The sequence below is a fragment of the Pseudopodoces humilis genome, chromosome 1 (assembly GCF_049639895.1).
Source record: "Pseudopodoces humilis isolate 2021_Gansu_Grassland_sample_001 chromosome 1, ASM4963989v1, whole genome shotgun sequence".
NCBI classification, from domain to species: Eukaryota; Metazoa; Chordata; class Aves; order Passeriformes; family Paridae; genus Pseudopodoces; species Pseudopodoces humilis.
Genome location: NC_142200.1, coordinates 48,374,985 through 48,401,582, shown reverse-complemented (window position 1 = coordinate 48,401,582; position 26,598 = coordinate 48,374,985). Strand labels below are relative to the sequence as shown.

The following is a 26,598-nucleotide window of genomic DNA, read 5'->3' as shown; positions in this document are numbered from 1 at the left end:
AAGAAATTTAAAGGGAAAAGAAAGATTTGTTTTGCCTTTTTTAATATTCAGAGGATATTTTTTTAAATCTCGTTGACATAGACGTTGAAAAGGGAAAAACAGTCAGGGTCTTTTGTGAGTGTGGTGCTTCCGGAGAGCTGTCATCAAACATTCAGAACAGAAATGAACCTTTCTGAAAAGATGATTTTAAAAAAAAGTATGCTCTTAATTCTTCAATTTTTCTTCTACTTCTTTCCTTCATTACTCCCTTCTTCTTTCTAATTTATGTTAGTCTTGTTTAAGAAAAACTTTTTAAAGTAAAATGAATTAATTGCTCCTATCCGTTCTGTCTAAAATACTCAATTCTTTGAATTGTCAAAAAACCTTCAAAATTATCTATTTCATACTTAAGCTTTATGGCTGCTACAGACAGTGAGCAATTTACAGTAAACCTTTTCCCTCCTTTAATTCTTTCCATTAACAGTTGCACTCAATGATCTTAGGGGTATTTTCCAACTTTTAACAGTTCTATGATTCTATTTCCTCACCTTTGCAGAATTACAGTGACAGTGCAAATATTTGTGATTAACTTGGTTACTTAATGAAGCAGAATCAGTCTGTGTCATATGATGTTTCTTTATGACTCTAATGAATGTTACAGGAATGGCTGTGCTGTCTTGCTGTATAAAAATCTGCCTAGACCAGCGTGCCTCAGCTGAAAGAAATGTGGGTACTGGATGTGCAAGACAGGGAGCAAAGTCTTTGCAAAAAAAGTCTTCAGACTGGGGACAGGAAGCCCAGCAGTTGCATTTTTCTAGGTTGGAGCACCACTGGGATGGATCTACTGATTTCTTGGATGTCCTCAAGAAATAATAGATGCTATGAGATTTTCCCTACCAGGTCACTGGAGAGTTTTATTGTTTTGGATTTTTTTTACCCAAAACTTGTAATCATACCTTTTTTTTAAAAAAAAAAACCAAACAAACCAAAAACCTTTTTCTCTATAATTCCTGTTCTTTTTGAAGGAGAGAGAGCATACAGGGTGTTTTTAGCCTGTTCTTTAGGGGAGGGCAGCAGCAGTGGCCTTATGCAGGTACTCAGGGAAGAATACGAATCAGGGATATCATAAGAATGATATCTTCCCAGAATGCTCTCCCAATATCTACTATGTTTAGTTCATGGAGGGATAAGCTACCCAGAGCCAGATGTGATATTTAGTAACCCACAATGAGCTTCTTTCATGAACTTTCCTGATACGTAATCATTGACTTGATATAAATTTAGCATCCACAATATGCTTTGCTGGTGTTTTTTGAACCCTTTGCAAGGTTGCTGTTTGTTACACGAAAAACTGCACCTTTCTAACCTTGACTGTACCTATTCCAACGTTTATTCTATGCTCTAGAATTTGTACTGGGAGAAATACTATGACTGAAATGTGTGTCCACTTCTTTTGTGTTACTTTTGCTTCTAGAATGCTCTTGTATGCTCTTTTATCAGCTGCAGCAGAGAGTCCAATTTAGGTAGTTTTTCTTGTACAGAAGCCATTCCATACCCTTGGTCATTGTAGAAGTGAGACTGAGGATGTGCATAAGAAACAAAAGGGTCTGAAGAGAGAGACTAGTTGAAAAAGCAGATGTGATTTCCACATTAAGAATTAAAATTGTGTAAAATTTGAGTGGAAGGTTTTGCAGTTAGGAGATTTTTTTTTTCTGAGCATATTATCACTGTTCAACAAATGTTAATTATGGAGATTAAGTATTGCCAGCAGAGTCAAAATTAAGCATATCCATCTAAGTTCTAGGCCTAAACTATCATTTAACAAAAGCATTTTGTCTGTCAGTTGCTTCACCTGGTATTTTGGCTCATCCCTCTACCTTTCTATCCCTTCGTCCCTGATTCTAGCTGGCAACTGTTGTCTCTGTCTAGCTGTACCAAGTGCAGTGCAGTATCACTCAGGGTGACAGTCAGTCTTTTTGAGATACTGAGTGCACCACAAAGTTTTCTGGAATTTCTCCAAAAAGAACTCCAGTGCTGTGATCCAAGGGGAAAATATTTAAGGAGTCCTGAAGGGATTCTGAACATGTGTCTCCACTTGAGTCTCTTGGAGGGCCACAGACTGCAGGTTATTCCCTGTTTTCATTCAATGACCTCATGAATAAAAATGGCTACTGCTTTCCCAGGTGGTCCCTTGCCACACAGTAAATGCTGAAGCATGAAAAATAAAGGCTCTCAGAGAATGTAGTGGAGTCTATAGAAGAAACACATATTCTTTCTCTATACTGAAAATTAAAAATAGCACAGTTTTGACTTTCTAGTAACTTCCGGTGAACATGGCTGAGGAAGAGGCAAGAATATGAGTTCTCTAGAGCATTGTATGACAATGATATAGCAGGTTGAAAGATAAAGCAGAGATATTTAATGGAATGTAAATAAAATGCAGTCAGTCTATGAAATATAAACAGGAGAAAAAAAACTTCAATATATTTATATAAAACTGCATCTCAGTGACTATATGAATGGGCACTGATGTGTTTGACAGAGTATGGAGGGACATTACTCAGCAGACATGGTACTCCTTGCATTCCCAGATCCTAAGTCCTTTATACGTAAAGAACACAAATTAAAAACCCCAACTAAACGTTGAAAAGTACATCTTTGGGCTGTTGATTTCTGCTGAGTTTTTGTTCCCTGCTCTCTATGATCAAAGTCACTGTTCTGCCTCTTGTGCTGTATGTGCATCCCTTGTTTTTTAGCCTAGCTGGTAAGTTGCAACAATTCTAGCCAAGTCTTTGTGGGGTTTTCAGCTCCTCTTGCACTAGTTTTAATCAAGAGTATTGCCAGACGCTGTGATTCCATAAAGTGGAGAACTGAAATGCAAAAATAAGCATTGATAGGTATTCTTTGCAAGGAGAGCTGAAGGTCCCCAATCTTTCAAACAAATGTAATTAATTCTGCTAAACCTAAGGATGTACGTATGTGCTCTCTCCTGGTGTGTTAGAGTTTGTATCTGTCTGACAATGTGTATGAACAAATATGGAAGAAAATGAAATGCTTGGCCATAGGTCTAAAATAGTGTTCTAAAACATACCCAGAAAACAAGCAGCAGCATATTTAGTCAGGTGCTTCACATGAGAAGTAAGCTGTTATCAGTTTTCTTATCAGCTGATGCCTCTGCAAGTTTTGTTGGCTGGTGGAGCAATTTCCAAATCAACTTCTTATGGGGTGGGAATATCTTGCCACTACCTTTTGCATTAGGGATGGTTAGCTCACAATTAAGGAAGCACTGAAAAGAGGGAAAAATCTCAGTGCCTGTTAGATACAAGGCTAAGTCAAGATTCAAGTAACTCGTGTCTGATGCCAGCTCTATTTTAGCACATACTAAGACAGGTCTTACAAGCCTCAGTTTACACCCACTCACTTGAATATGCTTGGCACAGGCTGGAAATTATTGTGAAATGCTGTCTTTTAACTTGCAAGGACTATTCGTAATTAAAAAACAGCCCAAAGCCAAGTTCAATATTTATTGAGGTTGTACTCAGTGATACCCTAAAATAGTCAAAGTGAGGATTAAGGATTAAATAAACCTCACAAAACTAAGCAATTTACAAGAACAGTAAAATGACTAATACGGGTGCCTAAAGGAGCAGATGATGGCAGCAGCGAAGTCAGTCTCGACCTGCCTAATCCTGTAGTATTTGTAACTGACTTTCAAGCTTTATCAAAGTGCAAGGCTGCTTTACCAAGGGACTGAATCACAGCTGCATGGCAGAAGAGTCTGTATGCAGCAAGCAGGGGATTTTCGAGGAGACCAGTTCGATTTCCTTGCTCTCCTGTTGAGTGCTGCTGAGAAACACATAAACATCTTCCCTCAGATTTATTACATTGATGCAAACTGCCTCACCCCTTAAATCCTTGTGATTAGGCAGGCAGGGCCTATTATGTATGGTCTCTAGGGAATAGCACACTTCTGGTCTGAAAATATTCCTTGGCAGTGTTTTTACCCATGGGCTGCAGAGAAAAGTAGGAAAAGCAGCCATGTGCTGCCATCTTTTTCTTTTTTTTTTCTTAAGATGGGACGTTTTCTATCTAGTATATCAGAAGTTTGGGAAAACACTGATCTCTGTGGAGTTGCTGCTCAGAGCACAAAAAGAAAACCAAAACAAAACAAAGCCATGTGGAGGGGTTCCCCCCCCCCCCTATTACTTTCCAGTATTTCATGATAACTTAATTTTAAGCTGCATTTTAAGGGGCATTTACTGAGGTTTTTTTCCTTTTGTATTGTTCCTAGTTTCTGCAATACTGCTTCTGAGTTAATGTAGTCATGAATCATTTTTCCAAAGGAGACAGTTATCTAAAAATGACAGTAGGGTTTTGAAAAATTAAGTAAGAAGCCAAAATAGGAGCATGGGTGCGTAAGCAATACCAAGGGAGGATTAACTGCTGATATCTAAAATGTTCCTGACTATGCTTTGATTGTTACTCACCCGTTATTTGGATTTACATTGTTGGAATATTTTTGCATTTGTTGTTGTTTGAACTTCCCCAGGAACATCCCAAATAATAGGTTAGTAACACTTCAGACCAGCAAAGAGCACGAGAAAGACGTGATGACGAGATTCCAGATACTTTCCAGCTTTTGGATCGAACGCAGGTGTCAGGACACAAAGGCATGCTGTCACTGATGCCCTGTGCCAGGATGGGGCCGCTGTGCTGCATGCATTTCTCCAGATACGACAGCGATCCTAGAAACAAGCGATCCAAAGATAGTCCTTAGGTCAGCGGTGAAACGGATCCTCGCTCTGGAGGGTAGGGACAGCACCTCTGTGACATCCCGTAGTTGCTGAGTTAGTGCAACAAGTTGCCTTCATGTTGTCAAATGCTTCAGTCATCTGATCACTGTGCCTTAAGGATGGGTTTATTTGCTTAAATAAAGAGCAGAAACAAGTGTAAAATGTGCATTACCTTTATCTCCAGCATCGGAGTGGGGAAGAAAAGGTAGCAGGCAAACATCCCCTGGCAGCACTTGACACATTGTCCTCTTTGGAGGTTTCTTGTGCAGCCTCAGTAGGTCGTTTGGCTTCATTTGACCTCTGCATTTATAGCCTTAGAACAGGGTAAGTAGGTCATGTAAAATAAATCACTGCTTTTCAGTAGTGCTTCACGGGGCATTATAGATCACTGTAGATATAAGACTATTAAATGTGTGCATGAGCCTATGAAAACAGTTTTTCATCATAAGCCTTAATCTGGTGTGGAGCTTGGAGACTGTTATTATACGAACCCCAAGGGAGAAAATATTAGGTTCCAAGATTTTGGCTGCAAAATGCTAAGGCTAAGTCATCAGAATTTTAAGCTGTTCAGTGACCAAAGTTATTTTTGGAAGTGAATTATTGATGACACATCCCCACAGCCCTTTGCACACAACCTCAGCTGTCACATTCCTCCCTGCCTAGCTACAAAACGCATCTGATGCTCTTATATGGTCTCTTGGCTGGGGCTGTTGGCCTTTGTAGCCTCTCAGCAGTTAAGGGGTTTGTGCCCACTTGCAGGTTAACTGGTCTCCTACAATGAAAAAAAAACAAACCAAAACAACAGGGAAATTGGAATTTGGAAGGTTGTCATTGCACTCACACATCCTTGGATATTCTTTCTCAGTAACACATCTTCCTGAGTAGGTATCTTTACATCAGTACAATTCTGTCTCACCCTTTACTCAGAGGGAGCATCCAAGACTGACAAGGAACAAAACATTTACACTCTGCATTTCAGCTGGCTGTTCAGAAAGCAAGAGCAGCAGTATAGAATGTTTTTGAAGTGGACAATTTCCTCTCAAGGAGGATGGATACCTGGTTCTCTTTTATGTAGCTCATATTTAAGATTTTAAAATCACTACTTCCAGCAACAAAAATTCAGCTGGCACACCTGCCGCTTAGTCAGTGTAACATATCTAACATTTACAGAGAAAAGAGGATCAGGAAAAGAGGGGTTTAGGGATCCAGATCCTAACAAAAGTAAACTGCTCTCTGAATCAAAAGGAAAAAATAATCAGTGTCTTACATCTGTCCTTCGAGCTTGCATGTATGCACACAGTACTGAATTGCACAGAGGTGACAAAATCAGTCTAAAGAAGTGACAGCATAATGTGTCCTCCAGCCTAATGTTACATAGCAACATTTCAACAAGAGTTTCCTAAATCTTCATCCACACTTGTCTTTGTCACATGGGCGCTGCTGGTGAAAACTTCCATGCATACATGTAAACTACTTCCTAGAACCTTGCAGGTGTCACATGGAGAAATAACTCAGCAGCCAGTACTGAAGAGCACCAAGATAGGTAAAAAGAAAACTTTCAAAAAAAAGGAGCAGCTCTGGCAACCTGAAGAAGTGTAGAACATAATGTGGGTAGTAGAAAAACTGAGGCTAAGTTTGTTAGCAGATAAAACACAAAACTGGAAAAAGAATGGTTGAAAACTCAATTTTAATTAAGCCCGTAAGTGGAAAAAATCACCCTGGAATAAAAAATAAAAAAATAGTCCAAGTATGCCAAGTGAGTATACTTTGTCAAGTTATTTACAAAGCTGCAGGCAGAATATCTTCTGGAGTTGCATATAGGACCACAAGCAAGATTAAGTAATGGTATCACACATGAAATAAGGCAAACCCTTACAGGATAAGCTGTCAGAGCCTTTACAGTCCTTTGTGCTATATTCCTACTCCTTGGGGTCTTAATTTGTGTGAGATAGCTGAGGGCAAGCTTTCTGGATAAGAGGTCATTATTTTAATAGATAAATACATAGGCAGAATAAATTCTCCTCCTGCTTTCTAACTTGGAGTAGCCAAGAGGAGGCACAGTTCAGAATGACTGACTGTGCTTGGTTAAAAGCCATCTTACCAATATAACTGAGGAATATGTATGATAGATTAAAAAGTGAGAGCAACTTCAGCACCTATAGGGTTTTACCAGGTTAATTGTCAGAATGACTTGGCTCACATTCTCAAATGAATTAGCTGTAGAAAAATAAAGCTTTATGTAAGTTTTCTGGCCATGTACTGCTGTTAATTAGTGCCAACACAGATTCCTTTGCACAAGCTTCCTTCAGCAGGAGGGAAAAAATATGCCTAATTCCATCTTACTTAGCAAAGAAGAATGCACACTTTGACATGAAAGTACTGCTAGAAAACCCATCAGTATTAAAAGGAAGCAAAAGCTGGGTATAGTAACTGCTTAAGAATTAGATGTTCTCTGCTGGCCATGAGGCAATTGTAATAGTCCTCCCTAACCATTTCTTTGGTAAACTACTTACACAGTAGTCAGATCCCACTTCAAAAACCTGAGATCAAAGACTTCTGCAGCTACATTTTCAAAGATGCCAGCAGATGCTACTAGGAGCATTTCAGAACCCTGTGACACTGAACAAAACACTATGAAAATGAGTTTTCTAGCTTGACTTTCAACTGCAAGAAAAATACAATGAACACACCTGCATTTGTAAATGCATAATAGAAATGTCATTCTTCACAAAAGATTTTGAGGTATTTTATCTATATAGCAATCTTTATTTCAAAATGGCATTTATTACAAAAATGTAAAAATCCAGCTAAACCAGAAACATTGAGATTATTTTCCTGGACTATCAAACTCCAGGGAATGTTTGTCCTGTAGCCTTTTCCTCAAAATATTTTCCCCACTTCCAGTCTGATTACAGGTGCAAATGTGCCTAAATGGCCTGGAATAGATAAATATATTGAAAAAAGACAAAAAGCTTTGAAGGTAAATGCATGCAACAAGTTCTATCAGGAAGAAACGGTTAAAAATAAACATAAATGTAGAGATAATCGGCAGGTATCCAGGGATTTGCTCAGTCATCCTTGTCTTTTGCTCCATGTTTCAGGATGCGCGTGAATTCGATGTAGTTGAAATTGCCCTTTTTGTCGATGGGGGCCTCTCTGTAAAGCTCATCCACCTCTTCATCCGTGAACCTGTCTCCCATGGTGGTCAGCAGCTCCCGCAGGTAGTCTTCTTGGATGAACCCTGGAGCACAGTGTAGGAGGACAGGAGTTTTTACATTTATCTGCTAATACATGGGTGATCATTTCTTTCTTTGAGTTCTTTCCCTCAATTAAAGATACCTACAGTCTTTGTCTGCCAAATTAAAACAGTGTAATTAAAGCCAAATAAAATTGCCAAATAACTACAAGGATTCAATCAAATTGGGCATTTAGTTTGAAAGGTCCCACTACTTCAAATAAAGACCATTATATGCTTTGCCAGTGGTGGTCCAAAGAATACAAAAAATTATCAGTATTCATATTGGACATCCTTCTCAACAGCAGGGCTACACTCCCAAAAGTACCAAGAACCTAACAACTCAGTATTTTGAAAATAACAAAGCAGATCAGTTTACCTTGAGCATTCCTATTGAAAAATCACAAAAAAAAAAAGGCATGGAACTTGACTATTAACATTCAACAAGTGCATGAAACATGGGAAAGTTTACAACATTTCATATTGACCTTAAATTGGTGGTAAAACTCAGATTTACCAGACTGGTTGCAAAGAATAAATTTTTGGAATGGTTTATTAAAAAAGTAGGCTTGTATAATTTATGATTGCCTCCATCATCACTCCTGTGAGTTACACAAGAATTTCCTTGCATTCATTTTCTTCTCCTTTTAGTGCAGTTTAACAGAGGGAAGGTGGATAAAAATTGCTGACAGAAAACAAGTTCTTCATAAAAGCACAGCAGCTTTGAATACAATGATTCCCCCCATAAAAGCGGCCCCAAAGGTGAATTTTAAGTAAGAAATTAATTAAGACCCTGGTTTCCGATCAACATCTTTTATACTTTCTCCTGTCTTGAACAACAGAACAAACTGCCAGAAATTTTAAATTTCTACAGAGACTAAAAAGGCAAATTTAGCACATGAGGATACAGCCATGATTTTCAGTTCGCAGAAATTAAAATTTTCAAAGTTAAAAAAATGAACTCTCACTGCTTGTGGGAACACAAGTATTTATTGTTACAGAAGTAACAATAAAAAATTTCAAAAATAAAAATATTTTTAAAATATTATAAATAAAATAGAAGAAGAAGTAATACATGTACACTGTTGCTTCACCCACGTACCTGTTGCTTCTTCATCAAAGCAAGCAAAAGCATTCCTGATTACATCCTCCGGGTCGGTGCCATTTAACTTCTCACCAAACATGGTGAGAAACATCGTGAAGTTGATGGGGCCCGGAGCCTCATTCATCATGGCATCCAGGTATTCATCTGTTGGATTCTTTCCTACAAATAAAGGAATTCATACTTGGCTTAGCTGAAAACTAAATTACTGAAATAGTAAGGTCAATACAAACTGGGTGTTAAAACAAACGGAGTGTAACAATGAGACACCACACCTCCCATATCCCAAACTCTCAGCATTTTGAATTTTGCAGCACAAATTTGCCTGGCAAGCACAAACAGCAAAGGCACAATACCAAGGGAGGCGAGCATGTCGTGCAAGTCCTCTTTGTCAATGAAGCCATCCCTGTTCTGGTCGATCATGTTGAAGGCCTCCTTGAATTCCTGGATCTGCGACTGATCAAACATCGCAAATACATTGGAAGTGGCGCGCTGAGGGCGCTTCTTGGTGGTCTTTGTCTTTGCCCTTTTGCTAGACATGGTGGCTGTTGGTTCTAAGGAGACAGAAACATATCCAAGATTTAGCCTTATCAAATCACACTGCAAGTGTATGGGTAGTATGGGTAGTTTCATGTTATTGGCATATACCCCAAAGTACGCATTTTTTCCGTATCTCCTGCTCCATTTTCTTTCAGACTTCACTTCCTATTCAAGCATAAAGCCTTGGAGGATTCAGGGACCAGCACTGCAGGCCAATAGCAGGCTACATCAAAAAACCCAAATCAAATCATAGCTCTTGAAATTAAACTCACACAGTGCTTGCATTGCTGATTCAATACTCCACCTGCATCTTCCACAAATTAAGATGACTACATATTTGGGAATTGGGAGGCACTGTTGACATTGAAGGATATGTGCTGCTAAACTATCACAGTAGTTAAATAGATCAGACAGTATGCTAAACTAACATTTTGGAGGGGAAAAAATGTATTTTAGGCTCTGAATAGCATTTTGTTAGACTACCTGCTGTTAAGAGAGAGAGAGCACCGACTTAGTTCAAAAGCTCTACAGTGCTATTCCCTTACACAGTGCAACTACTACTACACAACACATGCAAATGTCAGCATACTCTTTTAAAATTTAATTAAAGGCATAATAGCTTCAAAAATGTGGAGACCATTTATTTTAAACAACCAATCCTTAGAAATATTTATGTATTTTTATAAATTTTCAAGTATCACAGGTATACCAATGTCATTGTTTCCCTTGAAGCTGTCAAATGAAGAAATAAATGGTAGATTATTATATATTATAACACTAATAGATTCAGGGTAGAAATGAAGCTTTTAAATTAACTATATCTCTTTATCTGGGAAGATACATGTAGTGTTCCAATTAAATGTATGACAGCACAAACTCGAAAAGCTGAGTCATTCACTGAAAGGCAAACACAAAGCCCCCAAGACTGCTTTTGGATCAGAAGTTAGACCCTTTTTAATGCTGTTTCCAAAAGTCTCATAATCTCTGCTTGCATTAGCTAAAACTACAGTGTAATTCATACTGCCATAATCCTTCATAATACTCAAATGAAGTGCTATGCAAATGAGATTCCTTCCATCCTTGACTCTGAATTTTACAGAAAGCATCTATAGCAAGTGTTTGCTGAAAGAAGAAAGATTTAAGCTTATATTCTGAAATTTACACTAAGTATTAATTTTATAACTTAGAAACAAATTATCTGGTCAGAAATGCAATGCTAATCAGAGTCATAGCACAGTTCTAACTCTTTCTGAGATAGTTTGCTCAAAGACAGAATATTTTCTGTTAAACCCCTGAAAAACAAGACTGAAGTCACTAACTGGGATTCATGCTTAAAAAAAAAAGGGAGTAAAATTACGCAAAGTAACTCCCTTAGACAAGCAACCCAATATGCAGGCAAAAAGCAGTCATTTTTGGGTTTTTTTTTAACTAAAAGGAAAGACATTTTACCTTGCTTTGTATTAGATACCTGACAGGGTGTACCAAGCATCTGGATCATAAAAGGAAATTCCATGGTTACGTCCTTCTCAGTCTGTCCACACAGACAGCTACTGATTTCCCCTGCTAATTCCACACTTTTAAATCCTACGTGCATCTACAACGTTCTTCTGACGTACAAAACAAACCATTATGTCCTGAACTAAAAATAGCCCGTGAAATGCAACTGCGCATCGCTCAACAACGCAGACGTTCTCTTCATTGCACTCACTAACCACGAGCTAACCGAGATGTCTGGCCTCCACAACACTGCAACAAATAAATGTGAACTCCTGACTTAGAGATATTTATGTAGACAGCTGACAACAAAGGTAGTTTGCTTTCAAGCTGCAGCCAAGGGTTGTGCATAACTTTGGTGGTTTTCTTACTGCTGTAAAAACCCTCAGGCAAGCTCTCATTTAACTCTGGATTATTGATTAGAAGTTCCAAAACTACTCAAACACTATCTTCTAATAACTCCTCTCTGAAATAATGCAATTTTCAGGATATGGCTCATTCAATATAAACAAAAAAGTTTACTCTGCACATGCTGATACTGACCAAATTGATTTTTGCCTTTTTACTTCTATATATCTCCATGTTCTTTATATATTTGCAGCTCTGTAGTCTATTATTGTATTCATAGCTAGCATTTTACCTACTCTATTAGAAAGACAAAATACATTCCCTAGAAGCTCCTAGGCCTGGGGATCCAAGGTTAGATTCTTTGGGAACCCAGATCAAAACGGCTTCCCAACTTTTTCATAAACAAAGTTTAGTTCCTATCTAAAGGTGAAGGGGCTCAGAAAAGGGTAGAACCAGGGGGGGAATTACCTCATCACCTATGTCTCTAATTGGAGATTCTTGTCAGTTATGCTAATTTGCTGAACATATAAAATTGTATGCATTTGTTACAGTATGCATCTTCAGTGCTTTTTTAATCCAGCATGTTGTGCACCATAAGGATCCTTATAAAGGTAATCCCTTTTTATCACCTGTGTCTGGCTTGTAATTTTAGGATCAGTGAAAAGTGCTGCAAAGACAGTGTTCTCAGCAAGTTACTACCTGTAATTCCCTCACCTACAATTCAATCCTAAGCAAGAGGAGGTAAAAAAAGCAGACAGTCAGCACATTCTTTTTAATTCTGTTGAGAAGATGACCTATCAGAGTACATTTTACCTGAAAAAATTTAGGAAGTGCCAATGCTTGCATTACTATTTTCTAAGTTTCTCTGAACCAGGCTTGAGAACTCCTCCAGTCCAAAAGAGCTGTCAGCCTAGCTACAGAGAAACATCAGATCTCACAGGACTGCAGTGCCCTTCAGCACAGGTTTGGTGCAGCTATGCCTGAAACACTGGACTCAGCTCCAGGAATCTCTGTGAGAAAGAGGGTGGTACATTTTGGAATATGTTCAGAAAACCAAAGTCATCAATCCAGTTAGCCAAAGAGATCAATTTATCATTTAAAAGTTCCAAAACTGTTTGCACTTCTTGTTATCCAACAAAAACACCCACACCTAATCAAATGCTTTTGTAACTGAAATAGGGTTAGTATAGGCTGCAAGTAGAATTTCAGTAGATAAAAAGTGGGAATACTTCACATTAGATAGTGCAAGTCATGACATGCAGGTTTAGTCCCTGTTGTTTAATATTATGCTGCACTGAATGGTCTGGGTCCTGTTTTGGAAGCTGTCCAAGAAACTTCAAATGTAAAACCTTACCTACCTGTGAGACACATCATAAGGTATTTCTGAAAATGTCATCTTTCTTTAGGAAGATTTTCACATATTAAAAAAATAATAAATAGGTAGTAGCAGCACTGTGCTGCCCGTATTGTCATTTGTTAAGTGACAGTGGGTATCAGACCACAGAAACACAGTCATCCTGTGGTCCTTTCCTCTGGGAAAGTGATAAACCCTTGGAGAAAAAAACCCCAAGCAACTAAAAATTCTGAGCCAAGCCATAAGCTGTGAAAATTTACAGCCCACTCACTGTGGCGCAAGCTGCACCTGTTCAGAAGCAGTGATCAAAAGTTATACTTTAGAAAACACTCCCATGTTTCAAAACTATTTATATTGTAATAATTGAAAAATCTATCACTGAAAAAACCAAACTACCACACAATAAATCCCCAAACGCATAGCCAAGAAAGTCTCTACATGAACTTAGATAGAACATCAAACTCAAAAGTCAACCTTAAAGCTAAATCCCAAATTCTGTCCATGTACTCAATTATAGCATCACATACAGTCACGCATCCATCACAATCTGGGTGGCAACAGGAAGAGGTAAGAGCAAGGTGCTCTCCAGCAGATCTGTGTCAAGGCTCAATAAAGAACAGATTACACGTCATAAAAGCAAGCTAGCAAAAACCAAACCCTACACTGTCCCACCCAGTCTTAAAAGCCACTTTAACACACTCATCACTAGTAAGTTTCCTAAAACCCTTGTACAGGAGTCACACTTGCCACAAAATCCAGCGACAGTGAGTCAACACAGTCTGTCTGCAAAAGAGAAAGTAAGGCTCAGAAGTGACCTTATGCTCTCTCCAACCACCTGAAAGTAGAGTGTAGCCTAATGGGGATCGGCCTCTTCTCCCAGTCAACAAGCAACAGGATGAGACGACAGTCTGAAACTGTGCCAGGTTTAGGTCGGCCATTAGGAAGAACTTCTTCACAGAATGGGTGATTAGACAATGGAATGGGCTGCCCAGGGAGGTGGTGGAGTCACCGTCCCTGGAGGTGTTTAAATGAAGACAGGGCGTGGCACTCAGTGCCATGGTCTAGCTCCCATGGTGGTCGGTCACAGGTTGACAGGCTGGACTCGATCATCTCGGAGGTCTTTTCTAACCTAATTGATTCTGGGGTTCTGAAAGCCGGGGAACCACTGCACGCAGTCTCCTGTGCGGCTATGGTTACTCCAAATGGTGAGCAGGAAGCGACAGACCCAGTCCCACTACCTCACCTCTTCCGACCGCAGCAACTCACAGCCCTGCTCCTCCCAGGCTCTGACAAAGGCGATAGAACACCCGCAGGGGCTCGATGTGGCCGGGAGGCTGCCGAGCCCTTCCGACACGGAGACAAACACTATCTTTTAACACCGGTTTCCTGAAATGATGCTCAAGGAGCTCGTCCCCGTGGGCACCGTCCCCGTGTCGTCAGGCCCTGCCCGGCTCACAGGGCGGGGTCGCGGGGCCCGGAGCCGGGGTCTCCCCCAGCTCCAGCCCGCAGGGCGGATCCCCATCAAGAGCAGCAGCACAAAGCCGAGGCCCGAGGGGAGCTGCGCCCGCGGCGGGCGACGCCGCAAGCGACCCCGGCTCCGCAAGCGACCCCCGGCCCGGCACCGCCCCACCCTCACCGGCCGCCGGCCCCGCGGCAGCGGGCGGAGCCCCCCGACTCACCTGGCGGCGGGAGACGGCACCGGCGGGGAGCGGCTGGAGCGACACTTCCGGAGAGCGGAGCGGCCGCCGCCCCGCCGGGCAGGAAGGAAGCTGTGGGCGAGACCATCCGCGCAGAAGGGGGAGGTAGCGGCTTGGCCCATCGCTTCGGCGGTCAGGTGACACGAGCCGTGTCTGGGACAGGACCCGGAGCGGCCCGCGTGTTTCGCCTTCTTTTCCTGGAGTCTCTGCCTTCCTTGAAGGAGAAGGCCAGAACCACGAGCTCAGCCCCTCCACCCTGTGTGTGTGTCCTCCCCCCCTCCCCCGGCGACGCGTTGGTGCAGCGCGCTGTGGTCACCGCATTCCAAGGCCGAGGGGCGGAGGGAGTCGCGCGCCTGCCCTTGTAAGGCAACGGCGGGAGTTTCCTGCTCGCGCCGGTGGGCGGGGCCTCTCCCTCTCGCCCCGCCCCTCCCGCTCCGGCCCGGGGCGGGGGCTGCGCGGCCCTGCCGCCTGCCAGCGCTGCTCTGGCCTCCTGCTCCGCCGGCCCCAGGGACTCCTCCGGAACAACGCGTCCCCTTCTCGGCTGCTTGTGACTGCTGGGGAGGGGGGAGCCGGTAACACGGAGCCGCAGGATGGGTCAGGTTAGGAGGGACCGCAGTGGGTCATCTGGTGCAGCCTCTCCGCTCAAGCACATGGCACACGATTGCATCCGGACGGTGATGTCCTCCATCCAGTGAGGGAGACTCCAGACCCTGTTTGGCTGTGGTCATCCACACAGTAAAGAAGTTCTTCCTCGTATTCAGTGACACTTCCTGTACATCTTACTGCTTGGCACCACCGAGAAGAGCCTGGCTCCATTCTCTTAACCCTCCCTTCACATACTTATATTTAAAAGGTCCCCTCTCAATCATCTCTCCTCGAGGCTGAACAGGCCCTACTGCCTCAGCCTTTCCTCCAAGATAGATGCTCTAGTCGTTTGATCGACTTTGCAGCTCTGAACAGCCCAACACGTGGTATGGCACTGTCCTGCATGCTCAGCAGGTGCTAGTGTGTCTGGAAGATTCACAGATGATCACAGGATATCCTGACTTGGAAGGGACTTGCAGGGGTCATGAAAGTCCAGCTCCTGGCCCTGCACAGGATACCCCAAGGATCGCACCTTGTGCCTGACAGCATTATCCAAACACTCCTTGAACTCTGTCAGGCTGGTGCTGTGACCACTTCCCTGGGGAACCTGTTCCAGTTCCCAACCATCCTCTGGAAGAAGAACCTTTTCCTAGTAAATAATACTGGTTTTAAGCTGAGATGAAGAGGAGTATCCTCTTCATCCAATAAACATCATCCAAAAAATGGTGACCACAGCTCAAAGAAACAAACAGCATCATTTAATAAATAGATATCACAGCCACTGCCTATGTGGCTTAATTTATAACTTTGCATGTAGTTCTACTTACTTGATTTTTACAGAGTTTGCAACTGTATATATAAAGTCACATAGTCTGTGAAAGCAGTAAGAGATTACATGTATTTCTGATTTTTTTGAGGGAAATAACTGAGTGTCCAGGAGGTGTGCACCCTCCCATGGGCTCCCTTGGCAGAGAGCACAGCTCTGGGGGAACACCTCCTCTGCTCAGTACCTGTTATAAAAGAAGTAAGAGTAAAGAGTAAAAGAAGCCCCTTGCAGTTTTCCCCATCCCTGCTACTACTGGCAGTATTTTTTACCTATAGGGAATTGTGGTGGTTGCTGTCACATCTCTCACCTTTCCCTGGGTACTGGTAGGGTGCTGCAAGCTGCCTACTTGGGATGAGCCTGTTGTGTGATAACAGGCAGCTCCTGACCCTGAACATGTGAGTTTCTGTTGCAGAGTAGCTCCAACATGGATGCTGAGACAGGCTTTCCTCTCATGATCCAGAAATGGGTCACTCCTCCAGCTGCGTACAAAACCCATGCATGCTCTGCATCTTTTTCCATCTTTGTTTCTTACGTTTCTTACGAGTCCATGGCTTCCACAACTGGAGTCAGTGGTGAAATGGATGCATTGTTTATCCAAGTTAGCCTTGATATGAGCAGAAATCAGAATATTTATTTATTTAAAAGTATTTTTTATCCAACAATTAAATAAATAATACAATGACAATGATTTTCTAATGTTTTCCTTCAAAAATCAGTACAGTACTAACTCAATGTTCTTTTTTATGACCTATACTAAAATAATATTTTGGCTTATGTGAAATTGGAAAAATGGAAATAACAAGCAAAGCCTAAAATGTCAGTAAAGAATATGTAGGAAGATCTGTCAGAATAATCCTTCATACTTGGGATCTGTGTCTGGAGAGTCCTGGATATGAGCAGCTGTCGGGTTTAATATTTAACATAATGAGTAATACTTAATATATTGACTAACCACAGAGGACTTTGGCCTGCACTCTAAATCACCATAGTTGATTAACCTTTTACAATTTTTTTTTTCTGAATAATTTCTTAGTGGGAAAGGGTGAGCAAGCTTTTATTTTGAGAAGTAGGGAGAAACTGACTCAGTAGATTTCAGGAATCTTTAAGAAATACAGAAGTAATATTGGCTCATGAAGAGCAATCCTGTTTCCACAAAAAGATAATTAACCAGTTCCAAAAAATTACAGGAGTCATTTGTTGCATTCTTCTCATTAAACCTCCTTCTACTGTATAAAAGTGCCATGAGTCTACTTTACAGACATTGAAACTGAAACACAAGTGAGCTAGACCACCATAAATGCTAAAGATGAGGTTTGGGAATGTAAAGGTACTGTCAATAAGTTAGGTCGTTTTGGATTCTGCTTCCAACAGGATTTGGAAGTTTTGTACTGTGAGTTTCCATTATTTGCACACCTAAGTAATTTTAGAATCTGCTTTAAAGTGGCTTACCTGCTTCTTCCTCAGAGGCCAGAGGTCCCTAAAGAAAGAAATATTTCAAGGCTGCTTTTGAACTCAGTCTTGACTATATCCAGACTTAGGCTAATCGTTCTGGGTTGGTGATGCCTTTGTTTTTGTGGGTAGTCTCACTGTAATAAATATAGTATTAATGGAGCCACCAGGCTCCTCTCTTGCCTGGCAGGCATTCTGCCCAGCTCTGTGGTGATGTGTCTGGAGAAGGATCAGCTGTCCCAGGTACTCCTGGCCTCTGCCATCTCTGCATTTTGCATCTTCCATGTCTTTTCATGCTCTGTCATTATTAGGCTCTCCACTGCTGTGTTCTGTACACTGCTTAGGAACTCAACACCTTACTCTGCATGTGGGTTGTTATTTCCCACATACATCGAATACAATTTCCCTCCATGGAAATGACAAAAAAGTAATTCAGGCTGGCAGGAGAAGCCTAAAGTAAATAGATCAATTTACCAAGAAGAGTCTGCAGCCGCCAAAATCCTGGCTATGTGGGTATAAAGAGCCGTGATGTCGCATCTCTTCTTCAGTGTGTCTCCTCTGTGAGGATGCACTTAACTTGGAGAAGGATCCTTTAGTGAACTGCATACTTGTACAAATCCCCAGACACACAGTGGGACCTAGGGTATTCAAAGAATAAAAGCAAAGCACCATACTCAAATAAATGATTTACCTACTCTAACCGTAAGTCATATTTAGCAATTCGTCTAATGCCTTCCAAATGATTTGTTTTTGCAAGAAGTGAAATTATTACCAAAATAATTAAACAGCGCAACTCCAGCTCATTCTGGCTGGGGAAAGTAGGAGCCACATCATGGGCCTGGTGGTGCCGTTCTTAAGGCATTCTTTCCTAGGGTGGGAATTTGTCCCTGTACCTCAGTGATGTGCCTATGTGCCTCTAAGAAGCCAGGGGTGCTGTTACTTGCACCGCAAGCCGCCTGCTTACAGGTTCTGGGGAGACAGCATGATTCCCTCACCTCAATTTCGGATTCCCACCGTGACCTGGACACGCTTGTGTCGCTGCACAGCGCTGGGAGCCGGGATTCGGGGCTCGGGGTTCAGGAGCCGGGAGCCGGTCCCGTACCGCCTGTCACCAGCAAGGGGAGCTCCGCATTTGGGTAGGAGCCGGGAGACAGCCCGGCTCGGCTGCCGCCGCAGGAGAAGGGGGCACGCTGCCAAATGGCATCAGATCGCTGCGGGGCTAAGTCCTGCTCTGGGCTGCGGAAGGAAGGGGAAAGACCCCACAAGTGCTGCGTGCTCTGGGGTGACGCTTGGGGCATTTCTGAGCTCCGCAAATAGTAGAATAGAATTACTGAATTATAGGATGATATGGGTTGGAAGGCACCTTTAAAGTTAATAGTCTAGTTCTTGGCTCCTGCCATGTGCAGGGACACCTCCTACTAGATCAGGTTGCTCAAACCCGTGTCCAGCCTGGCCCTGAACACTTGCAGGGATGGGGCATCCACAAATCCTCTGGGCAGTCTGTTCTGGTGCCTCACCACCCCTACAGGAAAGAATTTCTTCCTAATATTATCTTTTTTTCCTTCCTGATATTATCTTTGGGTTTTTTTTTTTTCTTCCTAATATTATCTCTTATCTTCCTATTATCTGCCCTCTTTCAGTTTGAAGCCATCTCCCCTTTTCCTATCACCACATGGCCATGCAAAAAGTTCCTCTCCGGCTCCCTCTTCCCCCTCTAGGAACTGGAAGGCTGCTATAAGCTGTCCTCAGAGCCTTCTCCAGGCTGAACAAAGGGGAGGTCTGCAGTCCTCAGATCACTTTTGAGGACCTCTGGATCTGCACCAGAGCATGTCCTTGGCTTTCCTGTGCTGAGGGCCATAGAGCATTGCCAGTTGCAAGCAATGCCTGCCTCTACCAAGGGAAATTGTTTGGTATTTTACAAAGTGAGGGCCTGCTTTGTTATAGCTGTCCCTCTTTTTTCTGCTTCACTGCTGTTAATTGCTTTTTCCCAGTCATTGGAAACTAGAGAAGTACCCCCAAGCTCTGGTTGCTTCAGAAGCTTTCCTGTGAGCTGTGTGTATCACAGATGTTAAAACTTTATGAAACCTGACTTTGCAGTTTCACATGTGATGAAACCCTGAGCAGTCTGTCTGGTTTCGGTACAGGCTGGGAATCAGTGTGTTCATTTTATGGAAAGCTCAAATATTATTTTTCTAGGATGGAAAGCATTTTGTTCCAATCACAGCTACAAATGCAATAATAGTGATCAACAACACCTATAGCAAATATGTTTTCCATTTGTATAACAAAATTAATCTCCTTGTTTGCAGCAGAGAAACATTCTGTGTGTGGTGAGCCAGAGCTAACCTACTACTTGAGTGAGGTTTGAAAATCTTCCGCTGGATCTAGACTGAATTTAGAAGGAATTTTTGAATAAATATGAATTAAATCAAATATACAAGTGCTTGGAAGGTATATGAAAACAAATATTCTAAAGTAGGTCAAGAGCTAAAAAAGAAAATCAGATTTGGAATGAGTTTCCTTCAGACCTGGAAGGCAGTGGAGAACTCATAGTTCATGAGCTCTTTTTGGGGAGAATTGATGAAATGAGCTCAGGACAGCAGTGAAAAAACAAACGAATCACAATGGAAAAATGAGTTAATTAACACAGGAAATTAAACTGAGCTTCACAAAGCTCTGACACACCTTCCTTCTCTAGCCATGCTTCCTGGTTCAAGTATGCCTGGATATCCCTTAGGAACATGTTCATTTTTATGTTAATGTTTAGAACATTGCTCCTTTGCTCCTTTGTGTAGCAAAGGAAAAGTAATTGAGGACATGCAAAAATCAGTGAAAGGCATAAATTCTTTTAAAATCAAGTATTTGGAATTTTTCCTATTTATATACCTCTCCCATTATATGAATATTATCTAACTGCTTTGCATGCACCCAGTACTCCTCTGACTCCCTTTTGCCATCTATGGAAGGATTTATGACTTTATTCTGTTGATGAGCTGGGAAGACATCTCAAAAATCTTTTTTTAGAGAGAAAGATTTTGTGCTTTTTAAAATGAAATCTCAGTTTTAAAAGAAAAGTATTAACATTCTGGGCATTTTACACATTGAAGCAGCCTTGAGACCAGAAACCAGATGGTAATGTGAAATGGCATGTGTAACTTGACTCAACTTCTTATCTGGGGATAAGGGGGAGCAAAATCATTTTCCAAATGCTCCATACAAAACTGTAATCTGACACACAGCTTTGTGATAATAATGAAAAGTAGCTGATTGCAAATGATAGGGGAAATTAAAAAAAAAAAAAAAAAGCATTTTTCAGTCTCTCTAGATACTGCCATTTTAAAGGTAGGCTCCTTGTGTCTTATATCAGAATAGCTGCTGACAGATCATGCTCCCCTGTGGCTGCACCCCAGAAAAGTTTCCTTGGGATATCTGATAGATGTAATAAAATCCCTTTTTTTCCCATTTTCCTCCCCTTGTAACAGTATCAAGGAAGGAAAAGGGCAAGCTCTCACTTTTCTGACTGGAATTTCTGAAGCCCTTGTCCAGCCTCCTCCCACCAGATCCTGCTTGTCCAGCCCTCCCTGCTTTCTCTGGAATTGCTGTAGGGGAGAACAGGGGACCCTGGCATCCTTGCTGCAGGTTTGGTTTCCCATGCTCCTGCACCCTCCTGGAAGGTTACCCCCTTTGCTAAGACAGAAAGCCCATGAACAGGGCCAGATGCTGCTCACTTGAGCTTTTTCCAGCAGCCAGGCTTCTTCCTCTCTTCATGAGCAACCCAACAGCAAAAGAAAACCCTAACTGCTCCACAGGAATTTCTGGAGCTGATCAGCAGCTGTTTTTAAGCCTCTAGCAGTCATTATGCAGCTGCACTTGGTCATGAGTCCCTGCTGGCATGAGCAGAAGGAAGGGACAGATTCCCTCTATTTACCCTGCCAGCTAGTGTAACAGCCTCTGGAGAACTCTAATGAAACAGTAAGAATTTACAGATGAGTAAGCAGGAAATCAGCCCTTCTTCAGGAAACCAGTAATACATTTTTCAGGATTGTACTCAAACATGTTCCCAGACGCTGGCCAAAGATTCAGCTATCTATGTACCATGGGTGTTGGAACAGCACACACCCTTCCCCTCCAAAACCTGAAACACTGGACTTTTTCATTCATAGGAAATGTCAAGTACTGTGGTGCACTTAATAAGATAACATTATTTTGTACAAGAAAAATGAGAGAATTTAGATATCAGCTGAAAAAAATTTCCATAGTGTATTTTATTTATTTATGACATTTCAGACTTGCAGAAGTAATGACAAATACGTGTGTTAAAAGTTTCAAGGTGTATTTGGCTGGTTTGATGAAAATTGTTTCTCCATGTATGTAAAAAAGTACAATAAAATACTAGTAAAATATTTAAAAATTATATGTTTCTAGTCCCAGTTTATTGCCATTTCCCCCTGGTGTGGAAATCACAAGGCTTTTTCACAAAATCCCATTGGAATCTGGAGCTCTCAAGAAGTTCATCCTCCTCAAGCTAAATATCCTAAAACTTTAATTCATAAAATGACAGAATCTGAAAATATGCTTCAACTATCCAATTTGATCTCTCCCAGGTAGCTAACTTTAATTTTCTTTGGGCTTTGGCCAGAGGAAAAGTGATGAGGAAAAGTGATGTTTAAATAAATGGATTTTTTGCAACAGAAGTGAGGCTAAACTTCAAAAAACTGCCAGGAGGTGATAAATGGACATCAGATGATCTCCATTTGGACCACCTCATAGAAAATAAGACCCATCTAGTAAACAAATGCTTCCCCTATGTTTTTGCATGTGGCTATAAATAGTAAACAAAGATATGCCTCGTATATTTTGCTATGCACACTTAGTCCTTGGGCTGGTATCAGCTTTTTGAGACAGTGAATCACATGAACTCCAGGCTCCACATGCTTTTAACTTTATCTAATAACTCCAAATGTTGTGGGTCCATATCTCTGTTCTAATTATTCCTACAAAGATTATGCTGTTATCTATAGAAATGTTTTTAATCCAAAGTGTGTGTATCTGTAGAGATGATAATTCTAGAGGCTATCTCCCTGGCACTGTTTTTCTCTTGGTGAAGGTTAGGAATCATATCCTTTGGGTTTAGCAGTGTCATGGGCTGTGCAGAGCAGCACCTCTTGTGATAAAGGGACTGTACTGCCATTATGCTAGCAGGCATTTTAGGATTATGTGCTGTGTGTGCCTACCCCTAAGGAGTGCAGACCTCTGTGTGTAGCTTTCTGAATAACTCATCTAACCCAGTTCAACACACAGAGGATGGATGCTGGAGGAACCATGGCTACAAGCAGCTCAGAAGCAGAAAATTCCTCAGCAAAGGAGACTTTTCTGCTCCACTGTCAGCTTGCTACTAGCAACAGTGAGATCACCTAGTAAGAACACATGTTGGCAAGGGTTTTTATAATACATTTTTCAGAACAATTTAAAGACTTACGGAAAGGTAAAACTCAAGATGCTGGTATCACTGCATCTTCCTGAACTGGAGCAGCTAATGTTAATCACAGGATTATTTGTGTTTTAGGACACTAGAACCAAAGACATTCTGTGACAAAAGTGTGGAATTATTAATGCTGGATGCCAGGCAGGTGTCAAGTGGCTGCTACCTTTACAAGTTGAGCAGAAGAAACCCGAGCAAAGCTTGAGAGCACTAGTTCTCCAGTTATTGCAGAGAATTAGGTTGCAACATCTTCCTTAGCCAGCAAAGTCAATACTGGCACTTCATAGGGGTGGTACCTGCTCTACTGAGTAAACTCTGAGAGAAACCATTTTCAAAATTAGACATAGGCATGCTGCAGCAAGATTATCATGACTGAAAAACCTTAAATACCAAATAATTTGCCAATGTGCTGTGGAAACAGGTCTGTATTCGTTGTACTACAGGGAAAGTAGGAGCCAATTATAAAAGAAAATACAAAGGCAATTATGCAGCAGGATTTTAATGTTAGGAAATTTGACTCAGATGACTGGAGTCTGAAACACATTTCCAGAACTATATTCTCTGGTCAGTCTTGCACATATTTGGTTCTTATGTTGTATGCCCTTGTTCCTGCACCTCCATGGGCAAACTGAAGAGCCAGGGATCACAGAGTATAACCCCTCCTGTGCCCAGACTGGTGCCAGTGCCAGACCATTCCTTGAGACTATTCAGATTTCTCAGCCCTCCATCTGCTTGCCCAAGTTGGAACAATGGTGAATGAACCTTTAGCTTCCCGTGGACTTTAAGTCCACAATAATTAAAAGGTATCTGTTAATTAAATGTATGTGTAGCTCACCCAGTGAGTGCAGTTCCTAAATACCCTGAGTACTACATCTGGAGCAGTAACACCCTGATATGCAGGTCTTTTTTCCTTGAATTATTTTGGGATTTTCAAGATATGTTTTTCCTAGGCAATTGCTTTTCCTAAGTAAAATTATTTGAATTGCAAAATCTATTTGTTATTACAAGCTTGTGTTAAGAACTTGTGCTGAGAAGGGATTGAAATGAGAGAGCTTTGTGAATTGTACAGCTGGTTTCAGCTCATTACTTTAAAATTATTTTCAGTGAAATAATATTATGCTTGTATATGACACCTAGAAAGAAAAGCTAAAAACAAATAAAACATTAGCATGTTTGCTAGAGATTGTGAATATCAATATTGCTTTCAGCAGTTTTCACTGATCTATGCAAATAACCATGTGGTTGATTAGGTAGTCTGAGCTTGCAATCAGAATACTGAGCTATGATCCATTAGTTGTACATATAATTCAGAGATGCAGTGCTCTGAAAATTAATGTTCTTCAGGAATTTGAGTGAACAGATAGAATTTTTAAAAAGCCTGTTTTTGCAACAGCTCCACATTTTCACAGTGTGCAATATCTGTCCAGCTCAGTGCTTTCAATGTTGAATAAGGCAAATACAGCTTGCCTGTCTCTAATATTGATGAGTGTTATCAGTGACTTTTCCTTGTCACTGCCCAGTGTGAAGAGGCTCATCTTCTTTCTTGTGGAGCATTAAACTTCTCAAACCACTTCAGCATCATATGAAGCTCTTTCAGAACCTTTGGAAAGATAATTTCCTTCTTCTCAGGCCCACATCCTTTATCTGGACATGTAGCTAAAGACTTAACCATGGTTCTGGACATCATATTTGTGATCATATCAAATGTTTGTAACTCTGTGAGCCCTCATGTCAATCTAGCAGTGATGAAGCTCTAACCCTTCCATGAGATATGTCCAGAGATCATCCAGATGTCAAGATTTGCCTTCTTAGGAAAAGCCTCCTCCTTGGTGACAGCACACAACTGACTGTGGGAAAACCTGTTCTCTTCAGCAGCTTTCACCAGCTGCATTCCTTCAATGCTGCCAGCCCATTGGCTTGAGCTCTTTCCCCATTTTCCAGGGCAAGGCAAAGTTTGAAAAGCAGGACGTAGGGACATAAGAATGGGAGATGGAAAATTAAGCAAGTAGATTGCAATGTCAAAATACCCTTTAAATCTTTAGAGCCTGTCACTGCCAAGAATCAGTCCTTGAATTGAAGGAAAGCTTTGCAAACCACAGTTAGACACTGGACACTTGTGCAACGGAGCAAAATAGTTTTGCTTTGTGTCATTGATAAGCTACTGGCTCCAGAGCTGGATTTGATTTAACAGTTCTGAAACAGTAAAGAGAATAGTAAAATATAGCTGAAACTGCACTGCTTAAACTTCAAAGATTTTTAAAACAAATCTGTCATCAGACCTCCAAATGGTCTGTTGTTACTCTTCCACAACTTTCAGAGTGCTGACAGACAACCTGTGGACATTGGAGCATCAGGAGGAGTTTAAACACCAGATTGTACAGCCTCAAACATGTCACATTTTTTTAAAAAGACAAATGAAAAATCAAAGTAGGATTCTGGAGGAGAGCCCTCCAAATATGTGAGGATGAGGATGATACTCCTGTCTCTCAGTTACACAAGGCAAGGGCTAGCACAGATGATTGCTCAGGGAGGTTGTGCACTCTCCATTGCTAGAAGTTTCCAAGCCCCAACTCTACAAAGCTGTGAACAGTCTCACAGTTGACCCTGCTTTCAATTGGAGGGTCAACAAGAGACCACCTAGGTCCCTTCCAACCTGAATTATTTTGTGATTCTTGTGATTCTCATTGTAGACCCAGGTTGCCTTTTAGATGTGCTGTACTGTCTGTTGATAGTAATTACTAGAAATTGTTAGCTGGCCTAGCAGTATGAAAATGAAGATGTAAAACAGTATGCAAATTTCTACAAATGAAAGGCTATTTAAACAGAAATAATGGCAAATAGAGTGATGACAGTATAATGATGAGACACTTGTTCTCTGTCACCAGCAATCCTGTCTGTGAAAATATATAGCAAATTTCTGAAGTCTTTCACTTAGGCAGAGGCTTAATTGCTTAATCATTTTCTCAGAGGGATTTTTTCTGCTGAAGATCAGTAATGACTTTCTGGGCAACTGAAAATTGTTCCAAGTGCATAAATGAAATCCAATAAAATTAATAACCACCCTTTTATTTTACTTCAGACATGCTAACAAGAGTAGCTTAAAGGATTGGTCTTATACTGCTGCACACAATGCACACTCATTGGAGAGAAGTGTGACTATAAACCACAGCTGAAGTACAGCTAGATTTAGAAATTCTGCTGGTGTTGCATTGTTTGAAATATAATTCCCTGTGGCGTAAAGAAAATTTAGGAATCAGTGCTATGTACAGTCAAGCAAGGTCATTTGAAGAGCAAAACACTCTCAGAAAAGAGAAGAAAAGGAGAAGAAAAAGATAAAAAAGGAATAGAAGAATACGGAATAACAAGATCAAACATTATATAGAAGAGAAGAAAGATGAACCAAAACCTTCTGATACTTATTCCATGGGTACCATGCAGCTGTGGTAGTTACAGACTGAGAAATCTCCCAGACTCCTATGGTTTGTAAAGGGAGCAGTACCAAATTACCGTGCTGGCCAGCAAAATGGGGATGTTTTGCCACAAACATTTAGTGAAGGTTTTCCTTGGAAACCAGAAAAGAACAGGAAGTTAATCACATTCTCAAGGTTCATTTTTTTAATGTGGAGGATGTTTTTGTCTCAGCCTACTTTCAGTGCTTGACATTTATTGATCTATGAGACCCTCCAGCAGGGTTTTTCCAGTTCACGTTTACTT

General features: G+C 41.2%; 1 protein-coding gene across 2 annotated transcripts; it reads right to left on the bottom strand.

The window, feature by feature from the left end:
• Nucleotides 1-6,442: 6,442 nt before the first annotated feature.
• LOC102103352 (myosin regulatory light chain 2, smooth muscle minor isoform-like) lies at nt 6,443-14,679 on the bottom strand. Of its 2 annotated transcripts, none has more exons than XM_088054080.1 (4): nt 14,525-14,679; nt 9,466-9,663; nt 9,110-9,271; nt 6,443-8,013 (listed from the first exon to the last, which is right to left on the bottom strand). In XM_088054080.1, exons 1-4 carry the CDS (start codon nt 14,628-14,630, stop codon nt 7,841-7,843), a joined length of 639 nt encoding a protein of 212 aa, XP_087910206.1. In that variant the 5' UTR covers nt 14,631-14,679; the 3' UTR covers nt 6,443-7,840. The 2 variants fall into 2 exon arrangements, with proteins under 2 accessions (XP_087910206.1, XP_005517294.2); XM_005517237.3 differs by lacking the exon at nt 14,525-14,679 and adding an exon at nt 11,099-11,258.
• Between the last annotated feature and the right edge of the window lie 11,919 nt (nt 14,680-26,598).

What these genes read in the sequence shown, in the direction of transcription:
- LOC102103352 (XM_005517237.3), bottom strand. Translation starts at nt 11,243, where the DNA reads ATGCACGTAGGATTTAAAAGTGTGGAATTAGCAGGGGAAATCAGTAGC. An exon ending in CGACATGCTCGCCTCCCTTG is followed by an intron (nt 9,272 to 9,465) that starts GTATTGTGCCTT and finishes CTTTATTTGTAG; the next exon opens with GAAAGAATCCAACAGATGAA. An exon ending in CTTTGATGAAGAAGCAACAG is followed by an intron (nt 8,014 to 9,109) that starts GTACGTGGGTGA and finishes ACTGTGCTCCAG; the next exon opens with GGTTCATCCAAGAAGACTAC.